At 40.9% G+C, this 18,744-nt stretch overlaps 1 protein-coding gene across 1 annotated transcript; it reads right to left on the reverse strand.

The window, feature by feature from the left end:
• Nucleotides 1-9,639: 9,639 nt before the first annotated feature.
• shha (sonic hedgehog signaling molecule a) lies at nt 9,640-18,515 on the reverse strand. The gene is made up of 3 exons (XM_079662015.1): nt 17,784-18,515; nt 13,421-13,682; nt 9,640-11,391 (listed from the first exon to the last, which is right to left on the reverse strand). The coding sequence occupies exons 1-3, from the start codon at nt 18,081-18,083 to the stop codon at nt 10,715-10,717; spliced, it is 1,239 nt and encodes a 412-aa protein (XP_079518141.1). The 5' UTR covers nt 18,084-18,515; the 3' UTR covers nt 9,640-10,714.
• Between the last annotated feature and the right edge of the window lie 229 nt (nt 18,516-18,744).

The following is an 18,744-nucleotide window of genomic DNA, read 5'->3' on the forward strand; positions in this document are numbered from 1 at the left end:
TTTTTCTATGTTAGCAAAATGAGTTACTGAACACCATGATGTCACTTCCTCCACTATTGCACTCCTACATCCCATAATACTTCCACAACGCATGTTTTATGGCTTAGTCGTGGTAAAAAGAAGCTTCTGATTTGGTTTCTACTGTCAAAAATGTATGATTTGACACGAAGATCATTTATACAGTACAAATACAACTGTTATTAGGGTTAGTTATTATAGCAAAAAAAAAGAAATTTCTTAGCATTTCCACCATTTGAGTGGCTAACGAGCTTTTTCTAAAACCTCAAAGAACTTATTATGCCAATTTCTGTGATTTTTGGTGTTGAATTATGTTTGACACATTTACTATCAGAAAACTTCATCAATGCTTTTTTGTGTCATTTTAAACACAACATTTTCAAATGTGGGGCTTTTTAGAAAGCATTTTGGACACTAAATCACACAATACTAGTCTTCTAAGTTAGCAAAAGTCACCAGTACTTAGACATGGTAAAAAGAAGCTTGAGTAATTCCTGACGTCTATATTTAGTTTCTACGTTCAAAATGTATGATTTGACACCAAGATCATTGCTATAGTGCAAGTAAAACTGTTTTTATGGCAGAAAAAAAAACATTTTAGCATTTCCACAATTTTTGAGTTGCTAACGAGCTTTTTCAGAACCTCAAAGAAGTGTATGTGCCTTGTATCCATTTTTGAAAGATGTCCCTCATATATTCAAATATCTGCAGCACTAAATGTGGCTTCTGTACATTTTTTTAAGCACCACAACAATAGGCGCTTTCACACCGGAGTATAGTTCCGAAAATCTGCGTTAACACCAAATAAATCCGGAACTAGAACTTAGTTCATGAGAACCTTTCCCCCCCCTTTTCAGTCCCTTCAGTTCCTGTGTCTGATTGGCTGGGCGGATTGCAAACTACGCCCCGTCAAACGGCCCAAAAGTTTTGTGAAGCCGCCATTTTATTTGCTCGCATTAGCATTATTAGCATTAGCATTAGCCCAGCGCACCAACGGAGAGAGACTGACTTATGACGACACAAAATAAAACATGGGAGCGGTGGAGATGAGGAGGTGTCGGCGTTCTGGCGATTTACTCGGAAGGCTTCAGTAGAAGCTGCTGGGAGTCCCAGCAGCTTCTACTGAAGCCAGTCCCCAACTCCGGGGACTTCCTGCCGGGGACTTCGGGTGGCAGTATACGCCGTGAAGTTGTTTGCGGCCTGCCAGTAAACCCAAAGCAGAAGAAGAGGAAGAAGTCACGTCAGTGGCTTCATTTGCCTAATCCTCCCTCAGGGAAATTATTCCGGTGTGAACGCGATCTGTACTTAGTTCATGAGAACTAAGGAGTTCTGATGAACTAAGTACGGCAAAGTACTTGGTGTGAAAACGCCTATAGTCAGTATCTTTAAAAACTCACACCTTATTATCACATTAACCACACAGGCACATGATTGATTTGTCCCACATTGATGTGTCGCTGATTGATGGATGAGGAGCGCAATAAGAGCCAATTACAAGATTCCTCCCAACGTGGAAGCACCTCATCGGACGACGTTTATTTCTTCAGTTTCTACACAGAAGCAACATTCATTCATCTTATTAACTTGGGACAGAGACGATGTGTTCCTATTACGAGCATGCCATTGTTTGACTTGAATTGTTGTACAAATGGCACCCGAAAAAGAGACACTGGACCGTTTAATAATCCTGCTTTTGATGTGAATGTTTTGTGCATCCCACACGGACACTAAGTGGAGCTTATCATGGGATAATGGTTGCTCCCCTCCTCAGTTAGACTCAGTATTAAAAGTAAATACGCAGACCACTTTGAAAGTTGTTTTTTTCATTGTTTGCCGTAGTTTTGGGCAGGAAATGGCCAGACTGTTCACGTTGCAGGGCTTCTTCCCGCCTGTAGATGGCAGTATTTCATCACTAATGGTACTTCTTTTTTTTTTTTACATCTCAAGCTCAGATAGTCTTCAAGCAGTTTTTGGGTGAATGGCACCATCTAGTGGAGAACTTGCATAAAGGCACTAAGGTGGAAGCAGTGACTTGAAAACCAATTTGGTTTTGGATGTAAACTTAAAAAGGTTTCCGATGGTTTTAGGATTTGTAAATGTTGTGTTTTGTGGTGCTTTCTTGAGTTTAGATTGTTAAGTTTATCTCGAGTTACGGTCATTTCTCCTTGTTCTGTTGTTCTGTTATTGAATATTTTAGCTGTTACCTGGAAGTTTCCTTCAAATCCTTTTGGATGTATTTTTTAGTTGTTAGTCAGATTATGGAGTATTTAGATTTAGTGTGCTTTGAGGGACTGGACTTTGCAACGTTGATAACTTCCAATTAATCGCACATTTGGTCACATTTTGATAAATCAGATTGAATTAGCGTACGGATTCATTTCTTTAAACCTTTGCCAGGTCATACATTAGGCCTCCTTTGTTCTGATATGACTCATTTAAATCTGCGTGACTATATTTGGATGATTAGTTGCCTTATCGCGGAGCTGCATGGTTGATCTGGAATAAAACGTTGATGGTTTGCCTTCAGACGAAGCTGTAGAAGAAAAATAACTTGATGACTTTGCCCCGTGAATTGAATTCCTGCCCCCTTTAATTGCATCCCCTAATTCCAATCAAGACGTCCTTTGATCATTTTGATATTGCACTCTTACAAAAGATGCATTTCTTCATGAGAAATTTTAGGTAGCACTTCTCCAATGCATTTTAATTTCCCTCTGAACCCACATCACAGTAAGAGTTTCCATATTTCAAGCTTTTTTAATTCATCCCACTTCGTTATTGGTCTATTTCGGCTTCAAAGATAGTCAAACAAAAGCAGTTATTTAAAAGAATACCACTATTTCCTTATAATATAGTCCAGAAGTGAATCTCACATTCTCACAAAGAAAGCAAGAGGGGGCAACCATTATATCTATGTAGTCATCATGTACAAAAACCAGAACTTTCTCTCAATATTTATCCTGTTGAAACCCTTTTTTTTTTTTATTCTTTACTTACGTTGTATCAAGTTTTTACATGTAAAGATATTCTGATGTGTCCAGACATAAATCATTTTACTAGTGTTTTGTTTCTAAGAAGAAAAATGAAGAATGACTGGACCACATTTCTGTTTATAAGAAAAAAAGTTTAAGGGAAATAAAAACATGGCCAATATACCGTGAACATGAAGGTATGTGAAGCCGGTTCAACTTTAGCCCAAAGACGTGTGGTTGTGTGTGATGTCCATGGTGCCTTTTTACGATCATATTTAAGCTGCACTCGATACCTTAATTACTCTGTAGGTCCCTTGGTATTCACCTTAAACATACCCACCTTGTATAGCAAGAGATACTACCTCGTATACAGGGGGATGCCACTGAATTGGGGCGATGGATTGGTTGTTTTATAACCAAGAAGGTAAAAGAAAACCCCCCCTTCCATTGAACTGTGATGTCATACTAATGTGCAGCTAAAGGTAGCTACGGTTTATATTACTGACGTTTAATGTATTTAAACACTGGGAGGGTTAACATTACGTTTCGATTGGTTAATCAACTGTGCATCTGGATGACATCACAGATTATGGTTTCAAGCCTTCATAACCTGCTTGACTGCATGTGACTCAAATTCATCCATTTAGTGGTGTTTCCCTACTTGTATCCAACTTTTTAAACATCTGGATTCTTGCCAGTAAAGGTTTTCTAGGTTCCTCATCACGCATGGAGTATGAGAACTGTTGGGTAAAATCAGAAAATGTGTCTAAACGTATTTTCTTCTTGTAAAACTGGAGGTTTGAAGTCTATTTTCTGCGTTGTACGGTTGTCCTCAACTGCCTATGTTTTATTCCTTTTTGTTTTGAGTTGATGTTTTACGTGTTCCCTAACAATGTGTATTTCATGTCTTTCATGTTATATTTAAGTGTTATAGTAAATCCTGTGGGTTTAAAAGAGTACCGGCAATGCCAGTAATACATAAGTATACGAACACAAGACACATCTGAGGTCTTGTAGCGACAGATCAGATTCATATTGAATCTTTTTGTACCTTATTTTAAGAGTTTCGTACATTTTGTACCTTGAGCTTTTAGACGTGATGTTCTATTTGTTATAGTAATCTCCATGAGGTAAATGGTACTAGCTTTTTGCCGACATCACATCATGTGGTTTAATATTTGACTAAGAAAGGCTCATATATGTGTATGGGTCTTTCTTCAGTTGGGCTGCTAGTATCACGGTAATCGGTTAAAGCGCTAACTTCTTCTCAACAGGTCCATTTGGGGATCCACGGTGTTTGGAAATAATGTCTTTTTCCTTTTTCCTTCAGGTCACATCCAAAGAGCTGTGTGGTCGGCTTTGAACCCCAAACACTAAATCAAAGGGCCAAACCAAAGGGGTTTGCATGCTTGAAAAAATGTACACATTTGGTTAGAAATGGGTTCAACGTTTCCCAACTTCGAGGCAGATGTTGGTTTCATTTCATGCTAATACTGCATTCAACTTTTCATTGACTTAACATTTCTTTAATCGAAGTTCTCGATTGATTCCTTGTTGAAGTGTTTATGCAAAGCGCCAACATCTGACTTTGAAGTTGCGTCGTTTGTCCCTCTGATGTCATCTTTGAACTTTGAGAAACCCCAGCAGGTCATTTGAAAGCACTTGATACTGTTTTTAAAGAGTAAGGCTTTGGAAACTAAATGATTTGCTGCATGTTACGTTTTATAATCAAATGTTATCCGAAACATCCAAGAACATATAGACTGTCGTCCAGTATTCGTGTCACCATGGTTAGAGTTAGGATTATATGTTTACAAGACGTTGGATGTCTTGATTTTGATCCGATAGCAGCTCCAAGTGTTTTCAAATGACCCACAGCTTTTGAATCTTAGTCTAAAATGTCTGAGTCTATGTATGACTATTGATTACATGTGAGGTACTTTGAAAGCATGCTAACCCTTTGGTATGGTCCGACTCGTGTGGTTGAGGCTGGTTGAGGTTTTAGGGCTCACAACATCACCAACAATCTCGTATTAACACAATTATTTCTCAACAGCGCACTTGGTGAGAGGAGCCATTGACCACCGCTATGTCACTTTTCCTGCCTTTAATTCACTCACTAAACACTTCTTTTTCAGCCAATCAGTGACGCGAAGATTCCCTACGAACAGACCCTTTTCCATTTCAGCTTTTCCTCCCATCTCTGTTCTTCACTCTTGCATAAATTCAATTTGACTCGTCTTTTCCCCCTCGATGCTGCCGTTGTTGAATGAACTTCTGTATCAAGCAGGGGTTGGCCTACCTGGATTACCAATGTGTATTAGACCAGTGGATGGAGGTTTCCATCTTTGTGACGACAGCCGGGTTCACAGAGCAGACACAGATAACTCTAAAGCCGATTTGTGGTCATCCCAACACCTTTGTTTGGGTGAAAAAAAAGACACTCCAGTTGGTTTCCACTTCCTGCACCAAATAATGACTGAAACAAATCCAACCTTGACTCAAAAGCTGTTGACGATCCATCCTGTCTTGTGTGTTCACGATTGTGATTGTGTACGACATGAAGTTACCATGTTTTGTGTTGGAAAACGACCAAAGCAATCATGTAAAAGTATGTGATCTTCCAAAGAGATTGAAAGTGAATAATCCCTGAAAGAGATGGAATGTGTTGAATTTTGATACTGGAGACAAATAAATGTTTTGATACGCAAATTGACGGCTTTGAGTTTGTTTTTTACGTGTTTGTCAAATGATTTCCTCTCAGATTAAACCCATAAAGCTCCTTTTAGACCGAGGGGTTTCATTAGCCCTCCTGTTCTGTCGGTTTACTAATTTCATCAATCATAACTTTTTTGTTTTACATTCGATTGCATTAAGGCTTTAGGATATCCGTCCGGCAGGGGCTCAGTCAGTAGGGGCTTGGACTGTGATCCGTAGGGTCGCCGGTTCAAGTCCCGAACAGACCTAAATAAGGAGTGTGGTCTGCTACTTGGAGAGGTCCCTGTTCACCTCCTGCCCTGCCGTGGTGCCCTTGAGCAAGGCACCGGACTTTGGCGGAAATCACGCTCCATGTAAGGCGGGGCCTCGCATATGAAGCACACCTGTTCCACCATTCTTCGTTTTCCGAGGCTAGGAAGGATTCTTGCCTTGCTTCTGAAGCAAGTGACTCGGAAGACATGTGCTACCAAGCAAGCGTCCTCGACATTGAGAAACACCCTCTGACACTGTGCTATGACTACTATATAAGCAAGGCACCGGACAACCCCCTTCCCCCCTCACTCCCATTGCTCCCCGGGCGCTGTACACTAGCTGCTCCTGGTGCTAGACTCCTGGTACTAGGATGGGTTAAAAGCAGAGAACACATGTCACTGTGTGCTCTGCATGTGTGACCATTAAAGAGGGGTTCATCCCTCCATATTCTATTCTATATCCTTCACAGTAGACATTTGAACAAATACAATTGCTGATCACCACTTTCATTGAATTTTGGATGGTTTAGTCAACTTTGTAACACCCATGGTGTTCCCGGTCAAAAATGACCGCCATAAAGGAATTGGTAAACATCCGGATCAGATCACACACACACACACACGCATACATACATACATACATACATACATACATATATACATACATACTCAAGATGTGTTCTCCCCCCCCCCCTTATATGCCCATCCCCCCGTGTTAATCACACCTGGCACACACAATACATGTTCAGTGTCTGTTCTTTGTATATTTACTGCAGTGTTTCATGTGTACCAGTAGTCTGATACAGTATGAAAGGGTGTTAAATTAAATTTGGTGATTAATGGTTTTTGTGTTAATGTAATAGCAGTTAAAAGAGGACCGGTCAAATTTGACCGCGAACACCAAAGTAAGGGGGGGGGGGGGGAATGAAGACAACAGGAGGGTTACATAACGCTGTATCCGCTTGCAATCCCTCGCCACTGATTCCACATGTTATATTTGCTACAAGTGCTATTAAAGGACCTTATCTAATGTCGTAAAAAAAGGGGAATCATCTACTTTTTTGGTAGTTTAACAGCATTTTCCTACTTTTTTGCACCATGTAATATCTTTCCATCACTCGGATCCATCCAGCAAGTCTTCCAAACGTTTCATGTGTTCAAATGTTGTTGTTTTTGATGTGTTTTAAAGAGATTTGAGACCTCGAGCATCAACAAGTCAATGACTGCAACAACATGGAAGCTAAAGGGAACTCACAATCTAAGAGTTTTACCTTCTTCGTCCGTGAGTCCTTTGTTTCTCTCTTTTAGTAAAAATCTATCCATGTTTACTTCTATTAAAACTCAGATTTACTTCATCTGATGTTGTACGAATGCTAAGGGACGGAAAACATCTTGAAAAAGGGTCTACTTGGATCTAATATAACACCTTTTACACCACCGTTTACTATCTTTCCACCTCTCAAACTACTCAAAAGTTGCACACGAAAGACGAATATGAGATATCATTTTAAAAAGGACCAACATGTTGATGTTAGAGTACTTTGATGCAGTCCAAGAGGTTTGAGCACCAACATGGACGCTAATGAGATCTCAGAAATAATTCAAATCTATACGTTTTAATCGTCTTATTCTCTCTTGTGCTGGAGGAGGCGTGTGGTGCAGTGGGTTGTGCGTTGGAGTTGAGATCAGGGGGTCACAGGTTCAAACCCCACTGCAGTCAGCATGTCGATGTGTCCCTGAGACACTTCATCCCAAAGTGCACCTGTGGGGATTGTCCACAGTATTGAGTATGTTAGTCTCTTTGGATGCAAGTGTAATGTTTCTCTTTTAGTAGAAGACGTAGGATCTATCCATTCGTACGTCTATCCTTAGTCTATCTAGCCATTTGTCTGACTATTTATTGAGTGTTTTGCAACGCTTACACGTGTCAGGTTGAGTAACTCGGTGTCTGTGTTCAGTGTATTGACAGTAAGGGAGGAGGCCGTAAGTAAAGGTGTGTTGGATCCTTGGAAAATGTGTTTTTCTTCTCCCCTCCTCTTGAGCTCTGCTGCTTTCTTACCTCAGAGGAGTGAATGCTGCCTTGAAAGAACCGCGGAGGGACTCTTCTTTTTGTTTTCCAGAATGCCAGACTCTTCATGTTTGCAAATGTCAACGTTTGTAAGAGCCGTGGTTGAGCTGCGGCAGACTTTGGGCCCCCGGAGGGATTAGAGGAGGCTCTGTTTACCTGCTCCGAGGAATGCTGCCCTGCACGGACGCTTTTGTATCTGCCAGAGACCCAAGGTCACAGAGATGTGCTCGCTTTGTCCCTCCCCGAAGTTTCCACCTCTCAGTATCAACAACACAACACAATGTGAGAGAAGGAAACGGCATTCCTGCTCATGTTGCTGCAAAAAAAACCTCAGGTTCAATGCCCCCTTTTTACCTTTTGATACGTCATTCATTTGTGTTTTAACATATTTTGGTAATTCATTTGCATTTGTGCTGCTTAGTTTTGCTTCAAACTTGAAAACTACTTTAGTGAACTTATACATCTGCCCACTAATGAACTTATTAAGTTACTGATCCTTTCTGTCTCTGATTTGAAGTCAATATCCATTTTATTTTAAAACTCCTAGCTGTATCATTTCGTAGCATTATTGATCTGCTATACCTGCATTTTTTGTATTTAAATATATCTTATAATTCTACTTAAACTACTTTATTGAAAGCTGCTTCAGTTTGCTCTACTCACCCATACATCTGCCTACAATTTAACTTATTTAGAAATGTACTTGTAAATGGTACATGCATATCCTTTCAGTCTGATTTTTAGTCAATTTCCATTTAAAAAAAAAACTTAATGTAGTTGCATTTCTGCTTAGTTTGGATCAAACTTACAACTTTATTGAAACCTGTTGCTTCATAGACTTCTACATCTGCCTAATAATGAACTTGAACTCATAAATAGTAGATGCTTTCTATCTTTAATTTGTAGTAAAAAAAAAGACAGAAAAAGCAACCCCTTAACGTCAAAACATTTCCAGCTGCAGTACCTGTGTTTGACCACATGGTGTCGCCCTTGTACAACTTAAAAATAGTCACTGGTGCTGAAATCAATGCTGGAAATCCTTCTAATACCACAGAAAACAACGGGAAGACGCACTAAAACCTCCCCATTACACCCACTTAAGTCGCTGTGGAAATATTGGTAGATTATAGCGATTTGTAAAAAGATTGAGAAATGTTTTTTTACTAAGCTGTGATTTAGACGCCGGCTGCGTTTCTTCTTCTTCTGTCAGTCACTGCAATGTGACCTCCACGCAGGGCCAACAAACACACTTGTGTTTAATTTGTCTCCAAGTTAGGAGGTATTTGCGGAGGGCAAACCTCGTTAAATCTGACATGGGCTCTCAACATTTCGCAAGCATGCAAAAGGTAGTTCAAAGCGCCATATTTCCTCCATTTTGTTAAAGCCTTTTGCAAACAGGGGGCGAAATTGTTTGCTGTAGCTTTCCCAAACGTATCCAATTAGCATTTAAACGACGTGTTATATGCTAATTACACCACAAATAAAGCTGTGTTCGTTAGAAAACTCGTCAAAAATAAAAACCTGTGTTCCAACAACTCGTTTTAGACTTTAATTTGAGCGGAAAATGTTCGTTTTTTCTGTGAATCCCACTCAGACAAAGACATGTAACAACTGCAAGTTTGAAGATTTTCTTTATCTCATTTTGTAATAAACATATAAATAATAAACTCTAGACATTTTGACGCATCGCCCTGTTATGAAAGTTATGGTCTGGCTATATATAGACTATCCAAACTTTGCATCTGCCGCAGGTCATTTCTATAAAACTATTTCCCTATTACAAAATATGAAAAGAAAAATACATTTGTTTTAGTACATTTACAGGAGTTACTTATTAATTTATTTAACGAAACTGTTTCTACTTTGTTGACGATTTTACTGAATTGTCAGAATCTGCATTTAATATTTTTCTCAGAAGAAAACAGGAGAAATAGAAACACAACAGAAAGGAAAAGCAGAGAAAAATGCAGACATGAGGCAGAATATCTGTCCCTCTCCGACAACTTAAAACCAACAGTTTCCAACATAATAAAATTCTTAAAATAAACCAAAGCAGTACAAGATTTTTTCCAATACTTTCCCAACTACTGTATTTAAATTAAAATATATTCTCATATCTTACACTATTTCAAATAACGAAATGTGATTCGGTAGCGATCTGTCAAAATCTAATTTACAATTCTGTGTATAAAAATATAATTTATGGAACCCCGCGAAGTTTGTTTCTCCCCAAAATATAACAGTCAGTTGCACACATTTATGCACATATGAACATTACAACCTGTCAATAGTTAGCTCCGTTTCTACTCTTCTTCTTTCTCTTTGCGACATTTTTTCATGTTTTTTTTTCGTCGTTTTTTTTCCTTGTTTTTTCAGTTTTTTGCATTTCAGATATACAAAAATAGATTATGCACAATTTGCTGCTCACACACACCCGTCGTCTCAGAATCCATTTGTGTGTGACAGCAGCGAGTTCACATGAGAATAAATTATTCAAAGAGAAACTTTTTTAAGGCTCCATTCATTCTTTGAAAGGGGGACACATGGAAAAAGTCACTGAAATAAATATCCCGTCTCCACTGGGGGCCTTTTGTCTTGTATGTTCGTTTTTTTAATTATTATTATTATTTTTTTAATCTACTGAATAGTTCATGTGTCCTACATTTTTAAGTCTTCTCCTAGAGGTTTCAACTCGTGTATACTGACATCCCCAGTGGATGGATCGAGTGGCTGTCCAAGAGCCATGTTCCTAACTGGAAAAGGATCTTGGAGTACCAGTGCACCCCATCGGTTTGGGCACTGGTTGGACGCTGGAAAAGCAACGAGTTCACCCAGTAGAAGAACCGGACTGGTGCCAAAGCCCAGTGCGCCAGATCGTGGTCCTGGATCACTGCGTAACAGGACGCAAGGACCTGGTCCACCACCACGGTTCCCTGCACGGTCACCGGTGCAAAAGAGCCCTCGTATTCATGCGTAAAAATCCGCTTTACGCACACTGGTTCCAGTCGACGTCTCTCTGCGTCAAACACGAACACCGTCTGTCCGGTTCGGACCTGGCTGGCGAAGACTGCTGACATTTCATCCGTGTTTTCGGTGTTGTTTTGACCCACGAACAGCAGGTGAGCTGCCGTGAGGGTGATTTTCTCCCCCGACTCGGTTTCGATCACGTAGAAAAGCCTCCTGGTGGTCGAGTCTTGGTCTATGAACATGATGAAGTCGGTGTAAATCGGGTTTCCGTGCGCATCCGCTGCCAGGACCCTGTCCCCGCTCTGGAGGAGTTTGACCGGCTTCTGGGTGCCATCCTGCAGGGTGACCGTGGAGGATCCTGGGAAGCAGCCGCCTGACTTTGCAGCCACTGAGTTTTCTGTTAAAATAAAACATTGTGTTGCTTAAAATACAGTTTTTAACACCATAAAACAGACTATCAACTATTCCACTATGGTACTGCAACATTGTATAACAAAATCAAATCAAATGTTCATAAAACTGCACTTTAAAACTTATTTTTATACCTAAACACATTACAGATGCCAGTTTGATTTAGGATCCGCCCTTTAAATAACCTTTTTTTTTTATTGTATTTGTTTACTGCAACATCTACAAACAAAAACAAACAAATTAAACGCATACAATGTTCATAAAGTTTGTCATATATAAATATAATTAAATACACATAAAGGAATATTTTCTGCAGAATAACCAATTACTAACTTATACTTTAAGTGCATAGTGCTGATAATACTTTTGTACTTAAGTAGGATTGTTAAAGTACTTGTATTTTGACAATAACGTACTCTAGCAAAGCCTCTGAATACTTCTTCTTGCACCTCTGCTTATAACTAAATAAACTCACAGGTGCCATCACAGCTCAGGATCCCCTCCCTATTCAAAAGCCCATTCAATAACCTTCCTTTTTCCTGCTTGTATTTGTAGTTTTCCTGAACATCACGGTGGGCCGTATGCATTTTGCATAATGATGTCTGCTGCTCCGTGCCAAATGCGTATTGGCTTTGGTTGTCTGAGACGGAGAAAACTGAAAGCCTTGGCTCATCTATTCTTAATTAAAAAACCCAATAAAGAGCAGCCATTGTTATTCTAAATCAGCTTGTGGATCGGTAAAGAACACTTACGCCTTTCCCAGCTTCTCTTCCCATATTTACTCAGGTGCAGAAACCTCCATGTGACAATTCACACAAATAGGCGACTCACAAACTACTATTTACCCAGCGGAGCCACTTTTCCAAGCCTCTCGAGTCGTAGATTTGAATTTAAATGAGGCACTCTTAAATGCTTTCTGTTGTGCAACATCAATGTGCCCTCTCTCTCGCGCTTTGTTGTCAGGCTTCATGACAATAATGTTGGCCTTGGTGGAGCTCTTCACATACCAACCAGTCTCTATAGGATCACACTGTCCCGCACACAGAAAAAAGGGGGTTTCCTGCTCGCAATTTGGGGGGCTTTTAATCTTCTTTTAAGATTCCCGAGCATGAAATAAGGTGACAACTGAGCACCAGATTTACCCCAAACCAATTCAACATTGTTCGAGCAAATCCTTTTGGTAAAGTCGCATGACCCCCAATGACACGTCGACCAGAGCCATACTGTGATCTCAAGACGTGTGTGCGGAATGATAAGTAAGGGATTTATCAATAAAGAGGGGAGAAGAGCACGGATCATCCATCAGCGTGGAGAAATATAGTTTCTAGGTGTGCCTTAGGCCTGTAAAGCTTTCCAAAAAGTAGCTAAAATGTTAAAAATCATATAATATTTAAACCTAGATTTCACGTTAAGTCCGAAAGAAAAAGCTCGATTTTGTTCGTTTTTTCGTCGTAAATCAAATATATAACTTCAAAACCCTCACAACTTCCTTACTTTTATTTTTATTTTAGAGTATAAAATGATGTTTCTAGGTCACACCGTTGGATTATAGTCGTGTTTCCCACCAGGAGACAGTGTGGGGCGATGTAAGATCAGGAAATAAACTGCTTTGGAAATAACGCGCCATGTGCCCATTCATCATTCATAGGAATTTATTTCGTAACTCAAAAAATCTCTCAAAATTAATCTCTAGACTCCAATTACATCACCCTGAAACCAAAACATGAATTAACGTACTTAAATAATCAATAAGTGGATGATTATTTTTAGTTTACTGGTCAATAAAAGCGCATATAAAGACAGATTTGATCGCATTTTACGCGTTTTTCTTACGGAAATCAGAGGTTTTTGGACACTTGGGACGCACCTGAACGTTTCGTTAGAGATGACGCACGTCTACTATCTGCACCTGCTATTTTTTTAAATCGCACCTGACGGAAATAAAGCTGATTTTTTTCTCTTTTCCTCCCTCAGCCATATTACGCATGCCACTTCCTCTCATCTCGTATCCTTACCTGCTTTCACAGAGCAATGGATGTGCGCTTTGGACTCGTAGTAGACCCAGTCGAATCCCGCTTCCACCGCCAGTCTGGACAAAGTTCCGTATTTGCTCTTGTCTCTGTCCGAGGTGGTGATGTCCACGGCTCGGCCCTCGTAGTGGAGCGACTCCTCGAAGTGGTGCCCGTCCTCGTCCCAGCCCTCCGTGACCCGAAGCTTGACCCCGGGCCACTGGTTCATCACTGAGATGGCCAGAGAGTTCAGCTTGTCTTTACATCTCTGCAGAAACGGAGAAATTGAACAATTAGTCATCTGGAAGTTACTTTTTTAGATGCGTCAAATGTGGAAAAAGTCTGATTTAAAAGCATTTTTTGCCACTAAGCAACTTTTGCATTGACACAATTTGAGCTTGTCTTTATATCTCTGTGGGGTCCGAATAATGGACCGGTTAGTCAGCTGGATGGCAAGTTTTAGATGCATAGAAGTGTTGATTTAAAAGCAGCTTTTGCATTGACACGATTTGATTTCGCGGTCTTTACGTCTCATGGAGAAATGAACCGATTAGTCAACTGGATGGCAAGTTTAAGATGCATAAAAGATTTAAATGGAGCCTTTGCCACTAAGCCACTTTTCCATTCACACACTTTGATATTTCAGAGGTTTCAGCTTGTCTTTACATCTGTGCAGAGACGGAGAAATGGACCAGTTGGTCACCTGTTGTGCCATGGATGGCTCGTTTAGATGCGTAAAATGTGGAAACGTCTGAATCAAACGCAGCATTTGCATCGACACAAGTGCTTTTGCAACAATTAACAGGTGCTTTTTATTGACTAAAATATATTTAGTATTCATCTTTAGAAGTGTTGGATAGTTACAAAGTACATTTACTCAAGTACTGTAATTAAATAATACTTTATACTTACATTTTAGAAGCCAATTGTGTACGTTTGACTCCACTTCATTTATTTGAAAGTTACTTTTAGGTTTATTTTATTAGCTATTACTAAATATATATGAATTTTTAAATGCACTTAGCTCCACCTTTACCAGCTGTGATAGACATGAATAATCATGAGTAAATCAATGTATAACCTTTTCGGAAATTGGCCATTCTGCATAATCAGTGCTTTTACTTTTGGTACTTTAAGTACATTTCGATGCTTATACTTTTATTCTTTTAATAAAGTAAGATTTTGATTGCAGAACTTTTACGTGGAACAAATGTAGCATTGCTCCTTTTACTTAACTAACTGTTCTGGACACTTCTTCCACCACTGATGGAAGAATGAAGGAGAATTCAACTGGACCACATGCGCAACACATCTGCTTGATTTCCGCAGCCCTCAACGATTAGAAATCACTGAGGTGAAACCCTGAGTCTGAATCTGAGCTCAGCAGAGGGCACATCTCGGATAGGAGAGCTGTGATGAAATATTGATAAGGCACCGCATTCGCTTCACTGGCCTATAACACATGGGGTCTTTTGCTCTTGGAAAGGTGCGAGCAGAAGCACCCTTTTCTCCCCAGAAAGTGTGTCTTTGAACATGCATACATTACAAATTCATGAGCTTGTATTAGGCCATGGAATGAACGAAATCCTTTGTTGGGTTGTCTGTTTGCTTTGAATCAATAATTGATATGCAGATGATATGAAGGTGATCTTCAAGAGCAGCTGGAGTTTGTCCTATAAATAAATCGTCCTCTCTCTGAATGAAGATGCTTGGCCTTCTCCAAGACAACTATTCTCGACACTCGAGCAATATGTCAAATAAAACATCACAAAGGGTCTTTTCAGGGAGCTTTCATTCTTCCTCTCCTGCACAGTCTGGCAGACGTGACATGCCTCCTTAAGTCTGGCTGTTTCTCTGACTGACAGACCTGTGAAATATCCACAGGATGGAGAGAATCGTCCCTTTATGCGCAGGAATGTTCACACAAACCCAAAAAACTCGTCCACATATATCTGTTTTATGAGGATATCACACTTGTAGAATGTGTTGAATATATATTTTTAAAAAAAGGAAAAACCCCAGCCCCCCCTTTCCAAAAAGAAACCCTCCCACATTCTGAGTGGGATTGTCGGAGTCAAGAGCCGTAAAGCTTAACCTATTTATTAATTCATTAGGTCGTGTGCCGCAAATCAAGCCAAATTCTGCTCAGCCACCGTGAAGCCCAGCAGGAAGCTTTGTGCTCGGGGTAAGGTTGTTCAACAGCCTCCCTCTTAATCTTTTCACAAATGATTTGGTTAGGAAACACTTATCAGCTACCTGTCAGTGCAAACAAGCTTCCCGACACATACTCTCAACAGAGCTACACTGCGGGAAGAAGGAGTATAAGGAAGTATAACTAACCAGGGAAAATAAAGGGTTTTACTGGAGCACTTTATTCGGCTTTATAAGGTGTCTTGAAACGTCTTTAGAAACTCGTTGAATTTAGGAGATTAGGAACCTCACCTCTCCTCAAGAGGCAATCGAAGCACATATTAGTATTAAACTACTAACCATTAAGCTATCGTTAGTGGATTAAACGCTGGTATTGATGGGATCATTATCTTTAATTGTCTGTAAAACGCCTCTGTTGGCAACTTTCCTGACAGTGAGCTGTTTCAGCGCTCCTTTCAAATCTCAAATATTACAGTCTTGGCTGGACCTCAGTGAATTTAACTAATTACGTTACACGTTTTATGTAACACTCCGACATCTATTTTCTAGAACCAAAGATAACAAGGAAAGTCTACTATTTTCATGCGTAAAATTCTCTGCGTAAAACCCCAAGAGGTTCATGCGTAAAGCCGTGGCACAGCGTAACTCCCCATGTGATAATGCTTATGCCACTGGCAGAGTCGCCTTCCTCGCAGCTACAGTGCCTCTCTTTTGGATGTACAAAGCCTAATTTGCTGGATTTACAATGTCATGCACGATTAGAAGACTTTCACCTGTTTTAAGTTACTCTGCCCCCCCGCTGACCAAAGGTCATAAGTTCAAATTGCATCTACAAGATCAGTGAGGGGAGGCTAAAAAAAGCCCCTTTTATGCACATGTCACATTAGCGCCTGTTGTTGTGTTTTCTGTAAACGGAGTGCAGAGTGGACGATTAACCAAAACTAACAAATAAGCGAATCTGTTAAACAAAAAACCAGCTGCCAAAAAGGACATTTAAAGCTCCTAAATAGCCAAACTTCAGCCACATATGCTCTAAATAATCACCTTTTATCCGACAGACTCCCACCTCGTTTGCATTATTCCTCACAGACCTGTAAACACAGCTGTTTATACAGCAGGTGGTGTGTTCGGCTCAGATTAAAAGCCTTGCATACACATGTTACTCAATATCCCCAGACATGCATAAACTACACTATCCATCTTCTCTGCTGGATTACCCTGAAACCCCCAGTTTGGGCATCACATCCCCCTTGTAATTTCCCGTATGAGCAGCTATAGGTTTATGTCAGAAGAGATGTAGGGGAGGGGGGAGACAGACCGCACGCACAGTGAATATTTCATCGTGCTCATGCATGGCGCGAGGCACGGGTTCAGGGACTCCGGAGCGCGCATGGCTTCATCACCACCATCACCACCGGCATTTTATTATTACTGAGCCAATATCACCCAAGCGCCTTTAATAATTCACCGGGATCTGAGTGCTAAAAGTCATGCTCATGCCGGAGAGACGCGGCTTCTCTTCCTGCAGAAAGAAAGACATCTCCATCTCTCTGCGAGCCTCGTCTTATGTCTGCACTGATAACTAAGCATTACAATAAAGATGTCATCATCAAGTGAGGCTCCATCACCCCCAACTGAGTCCCACCCATGTATGAAGTCCTGAACACTCTCAAAGACATGTCACTGTTTCCATGCACTGCTGCACACCAAGCGAAAGGCTAAATTACAGCAGCCTGCGCGAGAAAATGTCTGTATGAGCCACGCCATGCCTGAATAACCCCGGCTGTTTGAAGCGGTGCGCATCCACCAGCTCTTAGAATAAAGAATTTAAATTACCAACAAATACATGCGTTCACTGACTGAAATGTAGGAGTGTGCGCGGCGCGAAATAAGAAATATAGCCTCACTAAGATACAAATATAGATGTGAGGAGAGTGGCACATTAATATTTTAAATACACTGTCACAATCATGAAGGCCGAGTGTCCTGACTGTCCGCGTGCACATCACTTCTCCTCCAGCTGGATTTCTACATCCAGCCTGCAACCCTTTCTGCAAACTCCCCGCATATAAAGCTTTTACAGGGAAGTTAAAAGGCTCAGTGTGAAGAGTTCACTTCACTTAAGGTGCGCAATGGGTCTGACAGGGAGGTTGTTGCAGTGCGCAGTGATGGTGGAGAGCACAGGGAATCATATATTATTATTACTCTGTCTCCTTACCTGAGTCATGAGCCTGTCCGCTCCGGTGTTCTCCTCATCCTTGAATATGATGTCTGTGTTATAATTGGGAGTCAGTTCTTTAAATCGCTCGGAGTTTCTGGTGATCTTGCCTTCGTATCTTCCGCTTGCCCCGAGGGTCTTCTCCGCCACGTTGGGGATGAACTGCTTGTAGGCAAGAGGTGTCAGTTTCTTCGGGTGTCTTCTCCTTCCATACCCCCTGCCCGGTCCACATCCCATCCCAGAGGAAACCAAGGACAAGCAGATGAGACCGACCAATACGATTCTGGTCCACAGCAGCATTTTGTGTCCTTTTTCTTTTTCTTTTTTTTTTTTAAAGATCTCACGCGCTGTATCTCTCTAACCGTCTGCCTCTCGAAATGTCCTTGTCTCTTCCTCTACTTCGCCTTTCGCCCGGTCTCTACTGTGGCAGGTGCGGAAATGAACGACAAATGGTAATAACGGGGCACATCGAAGGAGGAAAAAAAAAAAGTAGTGAGGGAATTAAAAGCCACGGGATCTCTGGTCGAGCTGCAGCCGGCTGTGTGAGGCAACCGCTTTTACTGCTTTGTATTATAGCACCGATCTATAGCAGGGGAGGGATTTGATTGGCTCGCCTAGACAAACCCTCCTGATGTTATCCCACAAAAAAACCTTAAAAGATTTCTTCCACCTGAGGGTGAGCCTGTGTTTCGGGGAGGAGGGGCTGCTCCATGGGAAAACATCAATTATAAAACCCTCTTTTTTTCACCCTCCCATTTTCCAAGGTTTCACAGAGAAGGACAGACAGGAGCTGGAATCCAATCTGAAGCAGGGTAGTTAGGTGAAGTGATTTCTCTCTGTGTGTGTGTGTGTGTGTGTGTGTGTGTGTGTGTGTGTGTGTGTGTGTGTGTGTGTGTGTGTGTGTGTGTGTGTGTGTGTGTGTGTGTGTGTGTGTGTGTGTGTGTGTGTGTGTGTGTGTGTG

Source organism: Notothenia rossii (genome assembly GCF_949606895.1).
Source record: "Notothenia rossii genome assembly, chromosome: 12".
NCBI classification, from domain to species: domain Eukaryota; kingdom Metazoa; phylum Chordata; class Actinopteri; order Perciformes; family Nototheniidae; genus Notothenia; species Notothenia rossii.

Bases quoted from the DNA above. Each gene is read 5' to 3' on its own strand.
- shha (XM_079662015.1), bottom strand. From the start codon at position 18,083: ATGCTGCTGTGGACCAGAATCGTATTGGTCGGTCTCATCTGCTTGTCC. The intron at 13,683-17,783 runs GTAAGGAGACAG...CCGTTTCTGCAG, and splicing joins CGGACAGGCTCATGACTCAG to AGATGTAAAGACAAGCTGAA. The intron at 11,392-13,420 runs GTAAGGATACGA...TTATTTTAACAG, and splicing joins CCATTGCTCTGTGAAAGCAG to AAAACTCAGTGGCTGCAAAG.